Consider the following 16642-nt stretch of genomic DNA (forward strand, 5'->3'; position numbering starts at 1 on the left):
CAATAACAACCCCCCCAAAAAGATTTTGGATTTGAATCTAAGTGGGTTTTTTTTTCAGATTTGAATGTCATTTTTAAACATGCAGAAAATTTGACTTTAATATGTATTTGTGGTGGGTCCTCTAACCACCTGGCTTTCAACCAGAGGATGAGTAAAGACAATTCAGGAGTAGCTCATAGTTGCCTTAGGCTTTCCTGAATATTGGAAAACTGCATTCACAGGAATATTTCCTACCTCCAGGCAAAAATCTTGAATGATTACTTTCAGGATAGGAGCTTTTTCACACCTGTGCAAAGACCCTTAAAAGTTTTTGTCCTTTTAGACACTCAGATGCCATTTGAATGAATGTATTTACATGTGCTATATATTTTTATAATACTCCTGATTCCCTGCTTTGCAAAGACAAAGAAGTTTATGACTTCTTATGTGTTTATAGAGTTTGGCCCTTACCCAAAGGGAGATTTCTTTTTTAATCTTTTGTTTGAACAGATGTGTAAACAAAAGCATTGCTGCCTCTCAGACTTCACTATTTAAGATTGAATGAAGAAAAAAAAGAACACTGATTTTTTTTTTTTCTAGTCTTTATGGCAAAGTTGGTGTGATCAGGACACTGTGAGGACCAGTGGCTACACGGTGCACCCACACCCACACATGGCAGTGACTGTAGAGTGGCTTGTGAGGCTCTGTGCCATTCTCAGGAACAAGGTGTAGACCAAGAGCTTTCCTATAATGGGCAGATACTCTGGTGATCTTAGAATCCAAACTCAGGCTTCTCAGTGGGTCCAAGCCATCAGGACCTTCCAATCCCTTTGAAAGTCTCTCTCTTTCCAGTTTTGTCAATGACTAATCAAACCTAAACATCTGGTTATGGGGGAAAAACAAAACAAAACAAAACAGTGAATGTGTCTGTTACATATCTCTTGCTCCTTGTTCTGGTATATGTTCTACAGGGTGTTTTTTGGAGAGACCAGCTTAGCAGACAGAGCCATTCTAAAATTGCTTAATAAAACTTTTCCATAATTCCCAGTGGCCCACTATGGTAAGGCTACCCATCCTATGAGGCTGTTCTGCATTGTACCTTATCCCTGTCCAGGCTTCCTCCGTGGAGGGTATGGATAGATGAGCAGGGGAGGAAGAGTCGCAGTGTCTGCATTGGCTCTGGCTGCGTCTCCAGGAATTAGCCCTGAGGAGCTTTAGAAAGATGGCAGATTTCTTCACTGGATTATTTGAATGGATAAAGAAATTGTGGTTTATATACACGGTGGAGTACTACTTGGCAATGAGAAAGAATGAAATATGGCCCTTTGTAGCAACGTGGATGGAACTGGAGCGTGTTACGCTAAGTGAAATAAGCCATACGGAGAAAGACAGATACCATACGTTTTCACTCTTATGTGGATCCTGAGAAACTTAACAGAAGACCATGGGGGAGGGGAAGGAAAAAAAAAAGAGAGGGAGGGAGGCAAACCATAAGACACTCTTAAAAACAGAATAAACTAAGGGTTGATGTGGGGTGGGAGGCAGGGGAAAGTGGGTGATGGACACCTGTTGGGATGAGCACTGGATGTTGTATGGAAACCAATTTGACAATAAATTTCATATTAAAATCAATCAATCAATCAATCAATCAATAAATACTTTAAAAAAAAAGATGGCAGAAGTTACAATAATATTTCTCTTGCTAAAATGGGAATTGGAGGCTGTTCATGATTCCTTTTGAAACTCACTCTCCTGGATTGTTCTGTTTCTTGCCCCCACTTGTTACAGGTAGGTGGCTATAGGACAGATTGATCCCCATCAGCTCTGCTCATTTCCTTGCTATTCCTATCTAGGTGCTCTCTACAGTTCTTCAGTAATTTACCTCCAAAGTTGTTGTTTTTTTTTTACCTCAAAGACTGTTAGTAGAAAAGTTTGTTGTTGTTTTTTTAACTTAAACATTCTCTGCACTATTCCCAGTGAAACTTCCTAGTACATAAAGATAGATTTCCTACATAGCAAATAGAAACATGCTAATGTAATCATATGGCTGTGAGGTAAGAGGAATATTCTTTTTTTCTTTTCTCAGCACATTGACAGTAAAGATTGCTATCTTTAAACTTTTTAAGAGTCAGTTTTATTTTTTCTTACTTTCATATTGAAAATCTATATATACTTTATCTCCTTTTTAGTTTTGCCTTTCAAAAAATAACTCTTATTTCATTTAAAGTAACATAACTCGGCTTAGATCTAATGCCTTGAAACACAGAATTTTGCTTCAAAGGCAAAAGAGTATTATCAAAAGTTATTTGAATCTTTCTTACTATTGATCTTTAGAGCAATGAGTAAGATAAGGAACTTTCTTCATAGAACCAACATAAACCTAAAACTTCTCAGTAAGAAATAAATTATACAGAATTATATACAGTTGCTTAGGTCTACTGTGGATTCATTTGGGCTACTCTAGAAGAAGGAATTTTTCCCTACAAAAGTGCTCTCTTATTCACTATAATCCTAATGTAGATCTTTTATAATTTAAAATAATTATAGGTTTTATTTTGTAGAATGTATACATTGTACATTTTTTTATATTTTTTACAAAATATACATACATGTATACATGTATACATGTATACAAAATACATTTTTTATATTTTTGTTTTTGTTTTTTTGGAGAGAGAGTGCACCCACACGTGCATATTTGCCCATGAGCAAACGGAAGGGCAGAGAGAGGGAGAGAGAGAGAGTCCTAAGCAGGTTCCGTGCTGTCAGTGCAGAGCCCTACACAGGGGCATGACCCCACAAACTGTAAGATCATGACCTGAACCGAAATCAAGAGTTGGATGCTTCAGCCACCCAAGCACCCCTGTACATTTTTAAGTAGTAATTTTTATGATATATTTTCAAACACAATTTACAGACAAATCAGAAAAAATCAATAATGATTTTATAACTTCATGAAAATTAAATCAAAGGTGATATTCATAAAGTCTTTGAAGTGAGCCATTTCCAAGTTAAGCATTTAACTGTGAATAGATGAGAAGACTATTTTGGCCAAAATATATTAGAACAATTATCCTTTACCGAAATGATATATACTTAATGTTTTAACTGAATTAAACAATTTTTATATTTATGAACTTTAGTTTTAATAATAAATCATTATTTTTGTAAAAACAGCATATCATGTGTTTAAATTCTTATTTATATGAATGAGATTAGGATTTACCATAATCAGACATAGCCTATCTTTTACCTTTTTAGCCCTGGTTAACTGTGGTCTGAAGGGGGACAGTTTTTCCTTTACTTTTTCAGTTCTCAACTGATGGCTGCATATAGTATGTGTATGTCCAAAGGAGGAAGACATATTACCACCCATAGATTAGAATGATTATTTCAGAATTCTCTGATAATCCGGCTTCTTCTTAAATATCCCCCCATTTCCATTCAACTAATCTCATCATCAAATGAATTTTTAACTATATTTTTACATTTCCTAGGGGTAAACCACTTACTAGATTTTATTTTTAATAAAGATTCCACAAATCGAATTTGAAAAACACTATAGTAGAAACACATAACAATACCCAATAACTTAGGCAAATAATCATGAATGTAGCAATTACTAAGTTATAAATTATACTCTAATAGTGTCAAGCTTTCTAAAATACTTAGCAGAAATATTTATACAATACAATTGTACAAAGTTCTTATCTTTATATTTCCTTATTATTATAATCATAAATTGTAATATGACGGAAAACTCATCAGAATCACAGCATATAGAAGTACTTCCTCAAGGCAAATCTTGATGGATAGTTTTGAAGAAACTTTTTAAGAAAACATTAGGAACAGTTAGCGGCTTTTGCAGAAACTGGCATTTCTTTCTTATTCAGGTCATGATTGCAAAATTTCCTTTTAAATACAGGCATAGTATTCCAGTTGTTGGCCATTCTACTCTTTAGCAGAAAGAAGAGTAGATTTATTTTGCTTTCTTTAGCAAGCAACCTCACCCTCTCTCCTAGTGTTAAGGAGGGACAGTATTGTCTTTTAAATTCCTAATCCAGTCTTTTTTACTGAACTTTTCATTACTCGAGCCTTTATAACTGTTGCTACTTCATTGTGTTGCCTCAGTGTCATATGACTTCACAGCTTTGACATAAGTGGTAATGAATGAGTTTGAGTCCAATTCACATAATCTGGAAACTTTTCATCTTGGCCATAGGCCTTGAATTTTGCTTTATGGCATAACTATCACTGCAATTGGAACTAAACTTTGGAACTTTTTTCCTTGTATCCACTATTGTAAAGGATACCATTTTACTATAAAGTAGTGAAACCAGCTTTGTAACAAGGCCACTAAAATGTTTATTAAGTTAATTAACAAACAAAATTTTGTTTACAACCTTGTTTAAGTACAAAATACTCTACTAAAATGAACCTATCTGAACCTAGATAGATTTTTTTTGTTTGTTTTTAATGAAGGATAGGGTATTAAGCCCATGTGTGAAAAGAATGATTATCTAACACAATCAAGTTTTTAAATATAGAATTCTTGGCAAAATTAAAGATCCACCTGTTTGATACCTGTGTTGAAAAGCTGAATTTTCCTGAAGAATTTATAAAACTGACTTAAAAAAAAATGTATCCATACAAAATGTGAGCTTTGTAATGCTTTGCCAGAGTCAGAAAGACCAAGAGTAATCATGTAAATTATTGAAAATTACCATTGTCTGGCATGATTTCTCCATGGCTTCAGAAATTGCAGTATATGAGGAGGGAGTGTTCTTGGCCCAGTTCCTTCTTTTTCTGTTTATTTCACTTATCCTCACGTAAACATACCATCTCTCCTTACAATAATAGATCATTTCTTGGGAATCATCTTAAGATGATGAGCCTTTTTATTAGAAACTTATAACATCCATCTGTTTTCTTGTGAGGTAAAATAAGTGTGTCAAATCTCTTACAGATTTATCTTTAAAGGTCAGCATTTTCCTCTTTGTTGATGCTTTAAGATTCAAGAAATGATGTCTTTAAGGAAAGTACTTTCAGCATTTTATGTTTGTTCATCTGAGTCACAATAGATATATAAGAAGTCAATTTATTTTCATTAGAAATGGTTTGCTACTAAAAAAACATACAGCTACAGGGTGCCTGGCTGGCTGTGTAGAGCACGTGAATCTTGATCTCGGGTCATAAGTTCGGTACCCATGTTAGATAGAGATCACTTTAAAATAAAATAAAATAAAATGAAATAAAATGAAATGAAATGAAATGAAATGAAATGATAAATAGCATACAGTTATATCTTACATGTTATCCAATGTTCAGTTTATTTCAATAAAATGAATTTAAATATAATAAGTTGAAGAGATAAGTGATTTATTTAAAAAAAAACTAAATGTTCCATCTTAAAATTTAAAAATTGGCTTGTCATTTTTAAGTCCCTTAAGGGAAAGGCCTCTTTGTATATGTAAATATTTTTGTTCTCAACTGCATAGCATGGTGACAGGAAGATAACAAGTGCTCAGTAAATATTTGTGGAATGAAACACTCTTCCCTACACACATTCATTTATATGTGCCATTTCAATCCCACTGAACTCCTGTAAAAGAAAAATAATTATGTCATCAGCAAGAATCTGTGTCTAGCAAACTCCTGTATGTATGTCTGAAAAAAAAGAATTCTTTTTCAACGTTTTTTTTTTTTTTTTTTTTTTTTATTTATTTTTGGGACAGAGAGAGACAGAGCATGAACGGGGGAGGGGCAGAGAGAGAGGGAGACACAGAATCGGAAACAGGCTCCAGGCTCCGAGCCATCAGCCCAGAGCCTGACGCGGGGCTCGAACTCACAGACCGCGAGATCGTGACCTGGCTGAAGTCGGACGCTTAACCGACTGCGCCACCCAGGCGCCCCTGAAAAAAAAAGAGAATTCTTTAAAGATAGTTTAACTGGGTATAAATTCTAAGTTTATATTTTTTTTTTCCTGTCTGCATGTAGAAGGTATTGTCTTCTGGTGGTGGTGGTATTCATGAGAAGTCTGTCTTCAGGTTGATTGTCATTTCTTTGTGGGATATCTTGTTTTTTCTTTCTGGCAGTTTTTAAAGATATTCTCTGTGATATAACAAAGTACAGATTTATTTTTATTTTTCCCACGAGAGATTTGCTTTCCCTTTTTAGTTTGAGGATTCATGCCTTCTTCAGTTACCTGCCATTATGTCTTTATATTATCTCTTCTGTTTTCTCTGTTCTTACCTTCTAATATTTTACAAACTTTGGTATGTCTTCTGCCATGTCTTCTTTCTCTACCACTTTATCAACTATCATTGTAAGGCTGTTTAGTCTGCTGCTTAACCCATGTTTTGACTTTGCTCCTATCTCTATTTTTTATTTCAAAACCACATTTCCTTTTTAGAGTTTGTGTTTGGCTCTTTCAGATCTGTCTATATAATACCAGCCCTAGTATATTCTATTCTTTCCTTTATCTTTCTGGACTTGCTAATGATTTAAAGTCTCTTGCAGATTGCTTTGTTATCTATAATTCCTCAGATACATATTCTCACACTTGTTGCTTCTGCCCATTTTCATGGTGGTGGGTTTTATATATTCTTCATAATTTTTGCCCAAACCCACCCCACCCCCCAACCCCCACCCACCCCCCCCCCCCCACCACCACCACCCATCAGAATCAAAAGCATTCTCTGGATTATAGAAATCTTCCCATGGTATGTTTTTATATTCACTCTTCATTGAGATCTATGGTTTTCACTGATTCTGGACCAGTTTTTTATGTTGGTTTTTAGCTTAGATTTTCCATTCCACCCAGGTGCTACAAAATCAGATTCCACAAATGGCACAGGCTGGGCATTCCAGTGATTCTTCCTATCTAGAATAGGAAGGTAGCCTGCTTCTCTTCTGTGTTCCCAGTTTGGACTTTCCTAGCTTTAATTTGCAAACTGGATAGCCTCTTAATTCCTACTGTGTTTTTGGTTTCTTTGTCTTTTAATGCAGGGAGTTCAGTCATTTCCATCTCCCCTCTATACATGGGGTCCTGTAAACTATAACTTAAGGCCCTAACTCTGGGCTGCTGAGCATCAGCTCCTATTCACCACTTCTTTGTTTTTGGCACCTAGAGATTTACCTTTCTCACTTCTGAGCTCAAATGTAATTTTGTTGTTGTTACCAAATTGTATCTAGTCTTCTCATTTTGGAGTGGGGTGGGGCTTTCCATGTATTCACTGTACCATCTTCTCAGGGAAATTGGAACCAATAATTAAAATTATTTTTTTCTTGACTCAGTGTTTTTAACAATTTATGTTAGACAAGCAACAAGTATAGTCTGTAAAATAAATATAATTCTATATATAGTGTCAACCAACTGTAGTTAGCATCTTAAAATCACTAAATATTCTGGCAATCTAGTAGAGATTAAAAGGTAGGATTTATGAAAATGGTTTCTTATTTAACTATCACATAAAGATTGTTGTTATTTTAAAGTTTGGCTACTTATGTAAAATTAAATAACAAAAATCTGATTAATAATATTGAGGGAAATTACTGATTTAAGAATTTTAAATATCTCGTTTTTATGCCATTATTTTTATAATCATTAATTTTTATCCTCATTTAGGATTGTGGATATCAGCATGTATATAATATCCCAACAAACTTGACAATGAAGGCATCATATTATTGCTATTACTTTTATTATATCTTTAAGAAAGATATATTCTTTAACATATATTTTAAACGATGGACACCATGGAAACATCATAGTATTGGCATTACTTTTATATATTTCATAAATATATAAAATATAAATATATATATTTATAAAATATATATATATTTATAAAATATATATTTATATAAATATATATTTATGAAATATATAAAATATAAATATATAAAATATATATTTATATGAAATATTTATTTTATAAATATAAATGTTTATATTTATATAAAATATATAAAATATAAATATATATTTATGAAATATATAAAAGTAATATATAAAAGTAACTTATTCCTATATCTTCTTTTTAAAAATCTAAGTTAACTAACATCTCTCATATTGTTATCAACTAGAGAATATGATATACTTGATTATAAAGAGGTTTTGGAAAAAATAAGGCCATCTCCTCATTTGACCAAAAACGACTATTTTTCAGACTTAGGTTTTGCATTCCTTCTCTTTCCAGACACATAAAGAAAAAATGAAGACAGATATATTGACACTTTCAAAGAAAGACCAACAACTAAGTGAAGGAAACATTTCATTTCCCCTTTACATTTCACACCCTGTAAGCCAAAAGAAGAAAAAAGTCTACCACACAGACCAGACCACCTTTATAATTGGAGAAACGCCAAAAGGGATCCGCAGGTATGTGTATAGCAACACTGGACTTTAAAAATTATTCTCAAAAGAAATATAGCTACTTAATAAAATACACAAATAATTTGAATCTTAACCATACCTGGCAGCTGAATTTGTATACTTCAAAAAATAAATTCAAAATGTTTTAGATGTTTTTAGAAAGCTAATCCCTCAATTGATAAAAAAATGAAATCATTTTGTATGGATAAATGAAACACTTAATTGCATTTTATTTACTCTTTGAATATTGAGCACCTAATATGCACTCAGGCATTGTGCTAGGTTTTACACAGACAGGATAAAAAAGGACAGAGTTTACAGTGCAGTGAGAGTTAAACCATAAAACTTTCAAAAGTAAAAAAAATATATATATAAATAATTATAAAATGGTGTATTACAGGAAAGAAGTGGACAGGCCTGGTTGGTAGAGAATAAGGTGATCTGGAGGGGGGCCAATGGCTTTCTATTGGGTAGAGAGTAAGACCTCACAACAGAGTTGGCATCTGAGACCTGAGGGATAACCAGGCAAAGAACTAGATTAAGGACATCCCTAGGGAGCAAAGAGGTTTGATGTGCTCAAGGAACTGAGAGAAGACTAGTGTACTTAGTGCATAATAAACCAAGCAGAAAGACATGAGCTGAAGGCCAAGACATAGATGGGGCTGGAGCATGCAAAGCCCTGTAGGTTGTGGATAAGAGTTTGGATTTTGTCCCAGGTGTGTCAAAGCTATTGAGGCATGAACATGATCTGATGTATGTTTCTCAAAGATTGTTCTAGTTTCTTTGTGGAAGAGAGCAGACTAGGGAAGACCATAAGGAACTAGCCAATGGTGGTTTACGGTAGAGTGGTTCCCATGGAGATAGAGTTTGGTGGATGAATTCAGTTTGGTATGGACTGGTTGTTGGGAAAGAGAGAAAACAAGACTACTCTTAACTTTTCCATGGAGCAACAGATTGGATTTACTAAAATGGGGAAAACTAGGAGTTTGGACTGAAAAAAAATCAAGAGTTCTCTTTTGCTTGTATTAAATTTGAGGTTCTATGAAAATAGGATTTGGGGACTAGAGATCTAAATGTGGAAGTCATCAGCATTGAGATTTTAAATGGTTTTAGAGCCACAGGTTATGTGAACAGCCTAGGAACCCAGCACAGACAGAAGAGAAGCTAGGACTGAGCCTTAAGGGGACAGTGGCCTGCTGGGTAGGAGGCACACTATAAGGTCCTGAAGTCCAAGAGGAGTGAAAATTTCAAAATGGAGGAAGTGCTTCATTTTATTAAATGCTGCTGAGAACCAGAATCAGATGAAGTGGAAAAGTGCCTTCCAGAACTGGCAGGAGAACTCACTGGCTGCCTTGATGTGAGCAGTCTACAAATCCCTAGGCAGACTCGGGGTGAGGTGGGAAGCAGGGGATGGGCAGATCTTGAGACTTCTCTGTGAGTGTGAAAAGTTGCGGTAGTTGGAGGGCATTGTGCAGTCAAAGGTAAATTTTTTTAAGTTGGGAAGACAGTAGAACCTATTTGTGTGTTGAGGGAAAAAACCAATATGGAAAAAAAGAGATCATGCTGGAGAAGTGGTAACAGAAGTCCTGCAGAGCAGGAGAGGGTGGGATCCAGACTACTGAAGAAGGTCTAGCCTTTGAGAGGCATCAGAAGAGGAGGGATGGAAGATGGGCATAGATGCGATATTTTCTCAATTAACTGAGAATTAAAGTATCAAATCAGAGGGAGAGAAATTTCAGGAGAGAAAAGTCATGAAATAAATCATTTATCAATTAGAACAGCAAGCTTGGTGAGACTGGAATTCATGGGTCATGTTAAGTCCCTGTTGGAGAGTAATTCCAGTAAAAGCATCCATGCAGTTGTGCAGACTTTGTTCAGCCAGGCTTCAATTGCTCAGTTACAGACACAGAATAGGGAGATGGCTGGGTTTTATCAGGGGTTAGAATGGAGGGAGAGAGAAGCAAAGAAGCTGAAAGATGTTTGCAAAGGAGTAATTATAAAGTCGAACCTAAGCTAAACAAGGGGAGGCTTGATGAGGTCAGAAGTATCTTCCAGCATTGTTGTCATGGGGGAATTAAACAGTTGAGCTGGATTATGAGGTGACTAAATTCAGGGATTTGCAGGTTGTGCAATTAATGGTAATGACAATGGCAGTATATGTCCTTAGGAATAGGGACCTGACATTCTGTTGAGTCTTGGGGAGTGGGGGATGGTGGTAAAGAAATTGGTGGGCTAGGAGTTGGAGTTACATGGGCCATCCACATGGATGTTGGTGTTATCAAGAGTGATGGCAGGAGATGGGAAAGGAAACAGGATTGATCATGAGTTCAGTCACTAGGAGGAAGCGACTAAGAGGTCAGTTGACAAATTGAGGGAAAGAATGGATTAGCAGGATAGCAGAAACCTGCAAAAGGGAAAGGAATCTTTAAGAAAAAAAAAATGGTCTGGAAGCAGCATGTGAAGCATGAACCCTGAGGTTTAAGATGTGAGGTATAAGAGCCTTATCTTGTGAGGGCCATATGGGAGGAGGTGGCATCATGAGGGGATAGAGGGACCATCTGGGGAGAAGAACAGGGGAGTTGGTAGAGCATAGCCTCATTCCAGGGGCTGAGGAATGGTCTGGAAGGGTGAGGGATTCGATTAGATTGGGGAGGAAGAGACTAGGACCAGGAAAAGGCCTGGTACACCTGTTACAGGTGACAGAGGAGTAGTGACTGAGCTAAGCAGGGATGAAAGGCATGGTTGAATTGACCCTGAAGGCCTCTGCAGACAATGGGCAAATGGTGATGGTTCTCCCTGTTCCAAATTCTTTCCTCACGGGTTTGGTAGCTCCTCAGCCCTTGGGTGCTGGTGTGGTAGGCTAGAGTGTGGCTCTCAGCTACCCACCATTGCCCAGAAAGGCAAACACCCTACATGCTACAGTAGCATCTCTCCTCATAAATAGACTTACAATGATGATTCTGGGCAAATTTGGGGTAATTTGCTTTGGGCAATTATTTTGTTCAGAGGCAGACCATAATGGATTTTACCAGTTTTTAAGGAGCACAAGTGTCTTTATCTCCGTTAGCACTGTATATAAAAATAAAACTATTAACAAATGATTAGATTTTTTTTCTCTCACTTTCTTCTCTGCCCATCCCAGGGAATAAATGCCTTAGGCTAAGTGAAAGACTAATGTTAGAATGCCAACCTCTGACCTAGGGATCGATGTCAGAACTGCTGACACATCTTTCCCACTAATCATCCTCCTTTACGAGAATCACGAATCCGTACCCGCTGTGGCCGTCAGGTCATCGGAATGAAGTTTCAGTCTTCCCTTCACTTAAGAAAGCTCAGGCAAAAAGAAGATAACCTAGCTGTGTCCCACCATTTTCCCTCAGTTCTCATGAAAAGGGAAGAGAACTTGAATTATATACATGACACACAACTACTCTGGATATATTTGCTAAAATATACCTGTCTTTGATTTCCGTTTTTTTTCTTTCTTCTAGTGACTTATGAGTGTCTACTTTAGTTTATTAAATTTTCCTTACAAAGTGGCTAGTTTATACCTCCTGAGTGTACCTTCCTTAAATACTTAGAGAAAATTCTTTTAAAGACCAAGAATTATGAAAGCAAGTTAGAAAGCAAAAATAAAATGAATTATAATCAGTCATATTCATCCTGTAAAGGACAACCTCCCAGCCTAATTTACTTGCATACTACTGGTATAACATGGGGTCAGAAGCTCTCCTCCCAAAAGGGACAGAATTGTAAGATTCTGAGTGAGGTCAGCACAGCAAAGGTGAAGTATTCTGGCAGCTGCTGAGACACCACCAATTCTTGGATAAATAAGACATCAGCCTGTAACTTTGCCAATAACTTAATCTTCACAGCACAAATATTTATTAGAAAGGCCATGAAAATGGATTTGGAGATGATTAATAAACAAAATAATACCTCATTACTTCATATGAAGTAAAAACTGGAACCTTTTAAGAACGTGCTTGTTGCTTTCCAACAAGAACATTGGCAATTTCCAGGACAGAAATTTGGAAGCTTGTATTTGTGTTATTAAATATTCTCTTGGCAGTAAGAGTGGCTGTTGCTCAGGCATAGATAATATCTGGACTTGGAACAGTGAAGAGGACCAGTGCAGTGAAGAGGACTAGAAGGCAGGGTGCTCATCTGAAGCCACAAAAGTCATGAGCATGCACGATGGATGCCACTAAAATCACAGGAAACACAAACTTGACATAACCTGGCCTGAGCAGCAAAATAATAGTGGCTTTAAAGCTCCAAATTACATACATTACAAATAAATCATTATTTTACCCTCAGGATTCTCTGTTGTGTGTGCAGGATAAAATTCAAACTTTTGAAATTGACATACAGACCCTTCATGATAGTCAGCCTCTTCCTTGGCAATTTCTCCTGCCCCTCTGTGTACCAGGTTCTCTCTGAAGTGGGCCTGTGCATGTTCCCCGTTCCCTGGACAGTTTCCTCACTTACCCTTGCCTGACTGGTGACACCAGAGAAGCCTTCCCTGCTACCTTACCCATGATCCATCACTGGCTCAGGTACCCCTTCTGTGGGAACCCACAGGGCCCTGTATTTCATCTGTAGTGGGATTTATCACTCTCTTCTGGTTTGGTTTTCATGTGTCTGTCTCCTCCAGCTTGACTATAAACTCCTTGAAGAATATGGTGGTCGGCTGTTCACTGCTGTATAACTCTATGGTGCTTAGCACATAGAGGATCTATAAATGTTTGCTGAATGTATAAATGAATGTTTTAAGGAACTATATCAAATATAAACATAATTCTAAAACTTTGGTACTTTTAATCATGTGTTACAACACCATCTGGCTTTTTTTAAAAGAATGTTTACAAACACTGAGCTCTCCTGATTCGTGGCCCAACTCAGCATCAGCAAAGCAATACCCTCTGTCTTTGCTCCATCTGCCATAGCAAAATACTATAGACTGGGGCTTAAACAATAGAAAGTTACTTCTCACAGTTCTAGAGCCTGGGAAGTTGAAGATCAGGGTACCAGCTGATTTGGCTCCTGGTGAGGGCTCTCCTGACTTGCAGATGGTGACCTCACCGTGTCCTCTCTTGGCCAAGAAAGATATTTCTGATGGCTTCTTATGACCTCATTTAACCTTAATTACCTTCTAAAGGCCCTATCTCCATATAGTCAGACTGCGGTTTAGGGCTTCAACATAATGAATTTGAGGGTGTTGCAGTTCAGTCCATAGCACCCTCACCTGGGGAAAGGAGCACAGTCTGGTGTCCAGGGTTGTGAAACAATCTTTCTGCCTCTGTCTTGCCAGGGTTCTGGAAGGTCCATTTTCTCACACATGAATACAACAGCTTTTGTTAGTATCTTATACTAAGAGTAAAACTCACTCCTTTAAATGACATCTCATTTCTTAGTTTAGCTGTCTATACTCAAGGCAGGCCAGTTGGGGGAAGAAAGAATCTAGGTTTATCAGTTTAGAATTTTCCTTTAGGATCATCAAAAAGTTGTATGAAATTTCTTTGTTGTATTTGTGGAAGAAGGGAAAAAAGGAGAGAAGAAAAAATCCCTTTATTTTTCAGAATTTTCTCTTTTCATTAAGACCTTTTTTTGACAATTTTATTTCATAGGACTTGAATGCAATATAGATTTTCAGACAGATTATATAAATTATGATTCTCATGTCAGCCGTAAGTTGGCTGGACTGGAGGAGCAGCATGCTGGGATCCCATCATTCCCAGGAAATGCCTAATAGTATAAATCAAAATAACTTCAAAAGCTGGTGATTTCATGAACTAGAATTTTTTTTCACTAGCATAAGGAAAGAGGTCACATTCTGCTAGTGTAAAATGCATTTTCATTATGGAATTAAGTTAATATATACTAAATGAATAAGATTACAGTTGACCCTTGGACAACACAGGTTTGAACTATGTGGGTCCACTTACTGGCAGATTTTCTTCCAGTAAATACAGTACTGCAAATATATTTTTTCTTCCTTGTGATTTTCTCAACAACATTTTCTTTTCTCTAGCTTACTTTATTGTAAGGATACAGTATATATAATATATGTAACATACAAAATATGTATTAGTTGACTCTCTACATTATCAATAAGGCTTCTGGTCAACAGTAGGCTAATTTGGGGGAAAGTCAAAAGTTATATTCAGATTTTTGACTACACAGGGAAACCTAACACCTGTGTTGTTCAGGGATCAACTGAACATTGCTTTGTGTCTTTTTTTAATATCACTGATGGTGAGTTCTTTAAAAATAAAATAATAAAAATAACTACTGCTTTTGTTCATTAAATCTTCAGAAAACAATTTGAAGAAATGGCTTCTTATTTTAACTTGCCTTCTGTAAAGGAATTTGCTAAAAATATAACTAATGCTACATCAGAAGAACGACAGAAAATGCTAAAAGACTTTTATGCTTCTCAGTATCCGGAGGTAAAAGAATTTTTTGTGGATTTTGCTTCAGAATGCATTAAAACTTCCTGTCAGAAAAGAGAGAGAGTCAGGAATAAATCTGAAAAAACAGAATCTCTTATAAAAGAAGGCCTGTCAGATTCTGCAACTTTGGCACTTAAAGATTCTCCCAAAAGAGTTTCTCAAATTTGCAGCCCAAAAATATATAAAGAAAAATCCATTGAGTTTCAAACTCACGGTTCCCATAGGGAACAGGTACTTTCTAATGACGGAGAGACTACCAAATCACGTATGAGCTCTACCCAAGAGACTGACAATGGAAAAAACAGCCAAGCATCCAAAGATACTGTAGTATCCTGTTCCCTGAACAGTAAGTCTGAAGCATATGAATTAGAAAAATTAGAATATACTATGAAAGAGCAACAAAACCCAACAAGAACAGGCATTTCAAGAAACGGACCCCTTTTCAAAGTGGAAAACAAGAAGGTAGAAAATCCAGTGTTAGGAAACACTTCTGTGGTAGGCTTACTTGGCGACACATCTATTCTTGATGACCTCTTTAATAGTTATGGGAACAGTCCCACACAACTGCCAAAGAAAGTTCTTTCAGGGCCCATGGAAAAAGCAAAACAGAGACCAAAAGATTTCTGGGACATCTTGAATGAACAGAATGACGACAGCCTTAGTAAACTCACTGACTTGGCAGTGATAGAGACTCTATGTGAAAAAGTGCCCCTTGCCGCATCCTCCAAAAGGAAAGAGGAGCTGGAAACTTCGCTTTGGAAATCAAATGAGAAATTTTTGTGGAAAAAATTTAGCTTAAGTGATACAGATGAAAACATAACTAATGCACAAAACTAATGCATAAACACACAGTGAATTACTGTCACCATGAACTTCTGCCATCCATGTTTACAACACTGTATTCCACACTATGTTATCTTGAACACAGCTGTCATGCATTTTTATTAAACTCTTGCTGTAGGGTTTTTTTAGCCTAAAAGGTTATGATGGATTTGTTTTCCTTGATATCTGATTTGATCTTTTAAAAATATGATTGTATTATAGTATGTATGAACCTCTGTTATGAAATAGAGAAAGTCTAGATTTGTTATCAGGAGACCTTGGACATCTCTCTTACTGTGTAATTATGTGCCTGTAGATAAGTCATTTACCTTCGTGTGTAGATACTGCCTAATATGAAAGATGAAGGGTTTGAACTCAACATTTGTGTCCTTTCAGCTTAAAAACACCTTTGGTTTACTTTCCCAGATTCCATTTGAAGTCACAGGCCGAGTTATGGTCATCCCCCAAATCAGGTGTGCGTTGATGTGTTTCTTTCTTACTAGCATTTAGAAAAGTATTAAGTTAACTGTTTTCCTTTTCCCTCAGTATCATGTACTATTGCTAAATTATTTTAGGTGAGAGTAATAACTAGTAATGAATATATGATGTTGTGTTAAAATAAGTTTATAACTGCTCAAAATCAAAGGGTTAATGTTGTATAACTATACTATATGAGATACGACACCGAAGTAATAAAACTACTACCAGTAGCCACAGAACACCAATGCCTCAACTTTTTATACAACAATTAGGATTTAATCAATATAAATTAAGCTTTGTATAGTACTTTTGTATTAAGTATGGAGAAATGAGGAAACATTTTATTTGAAACTATTCTCTTTTGCTGAATTGAATTTATGTGGTTTACAATCAACAGAATGCGCTTATTGTTGAATTCATTTACGTGGAAACATTCCCTCAGTCCCTATGTGTCCTGTGCCAGTGCCTCGAGAGGGATAGGTGAGATACTGCTACGGGTGAAAGATAAGGAACCATATCTGTAAAGAGT

At 36.2% G+C, this 16642-nt stretch overlaps 1 protein-coding gene across 5 annotated transcripts in view; it reads left to right on the forward strand.

The window, feature by feature from the left end:
* The window catches only part of ERCC6L2 (ERCC excision repair 6 like 2), a 131763-nt gene extending 115751 nt beyond the window's left edge, over positions 1–16012 (forward strand). For 4 of the 5 annotated variants that reach the window (XM_007089010.3, XM_042963682.1, XM_042963681.1 and 1 more), the window contains 2 exons: positions 8181–8362; positions 14676–16012. In XM_007089010.3, the coding sequence (XP_007089072.3) occupies positions 8181–8362; positions 14676–15648 (1155 nt within the window). In that variant the 3' untranslated portion in view covers positions 15649–16012. Of the gene's footprint in view, positions 1–8180; positions 8363–12788; positions 12953–14675 lie in introns of those variants that run through there. The other variant, XM_042963685.1, reaches the window with a different exon arrangement.
* The last annotated feature ends 630 nt before the right edge of the window (positions 16013–16642 follow it).

Source organism: Panthera tigris, chromosome D4 (assembly GCF_018350195.1).
Source record: "Panthera tigris isolate Pti1 chromosome D4, P.tigris_Pti1_mat1.1, whole genome shotgun sequence".
NCBI lineage: Eukaryota > Metazoa > Chordata > Mammalia > Carnivora > Felidae > Panthera > Panthera tigris.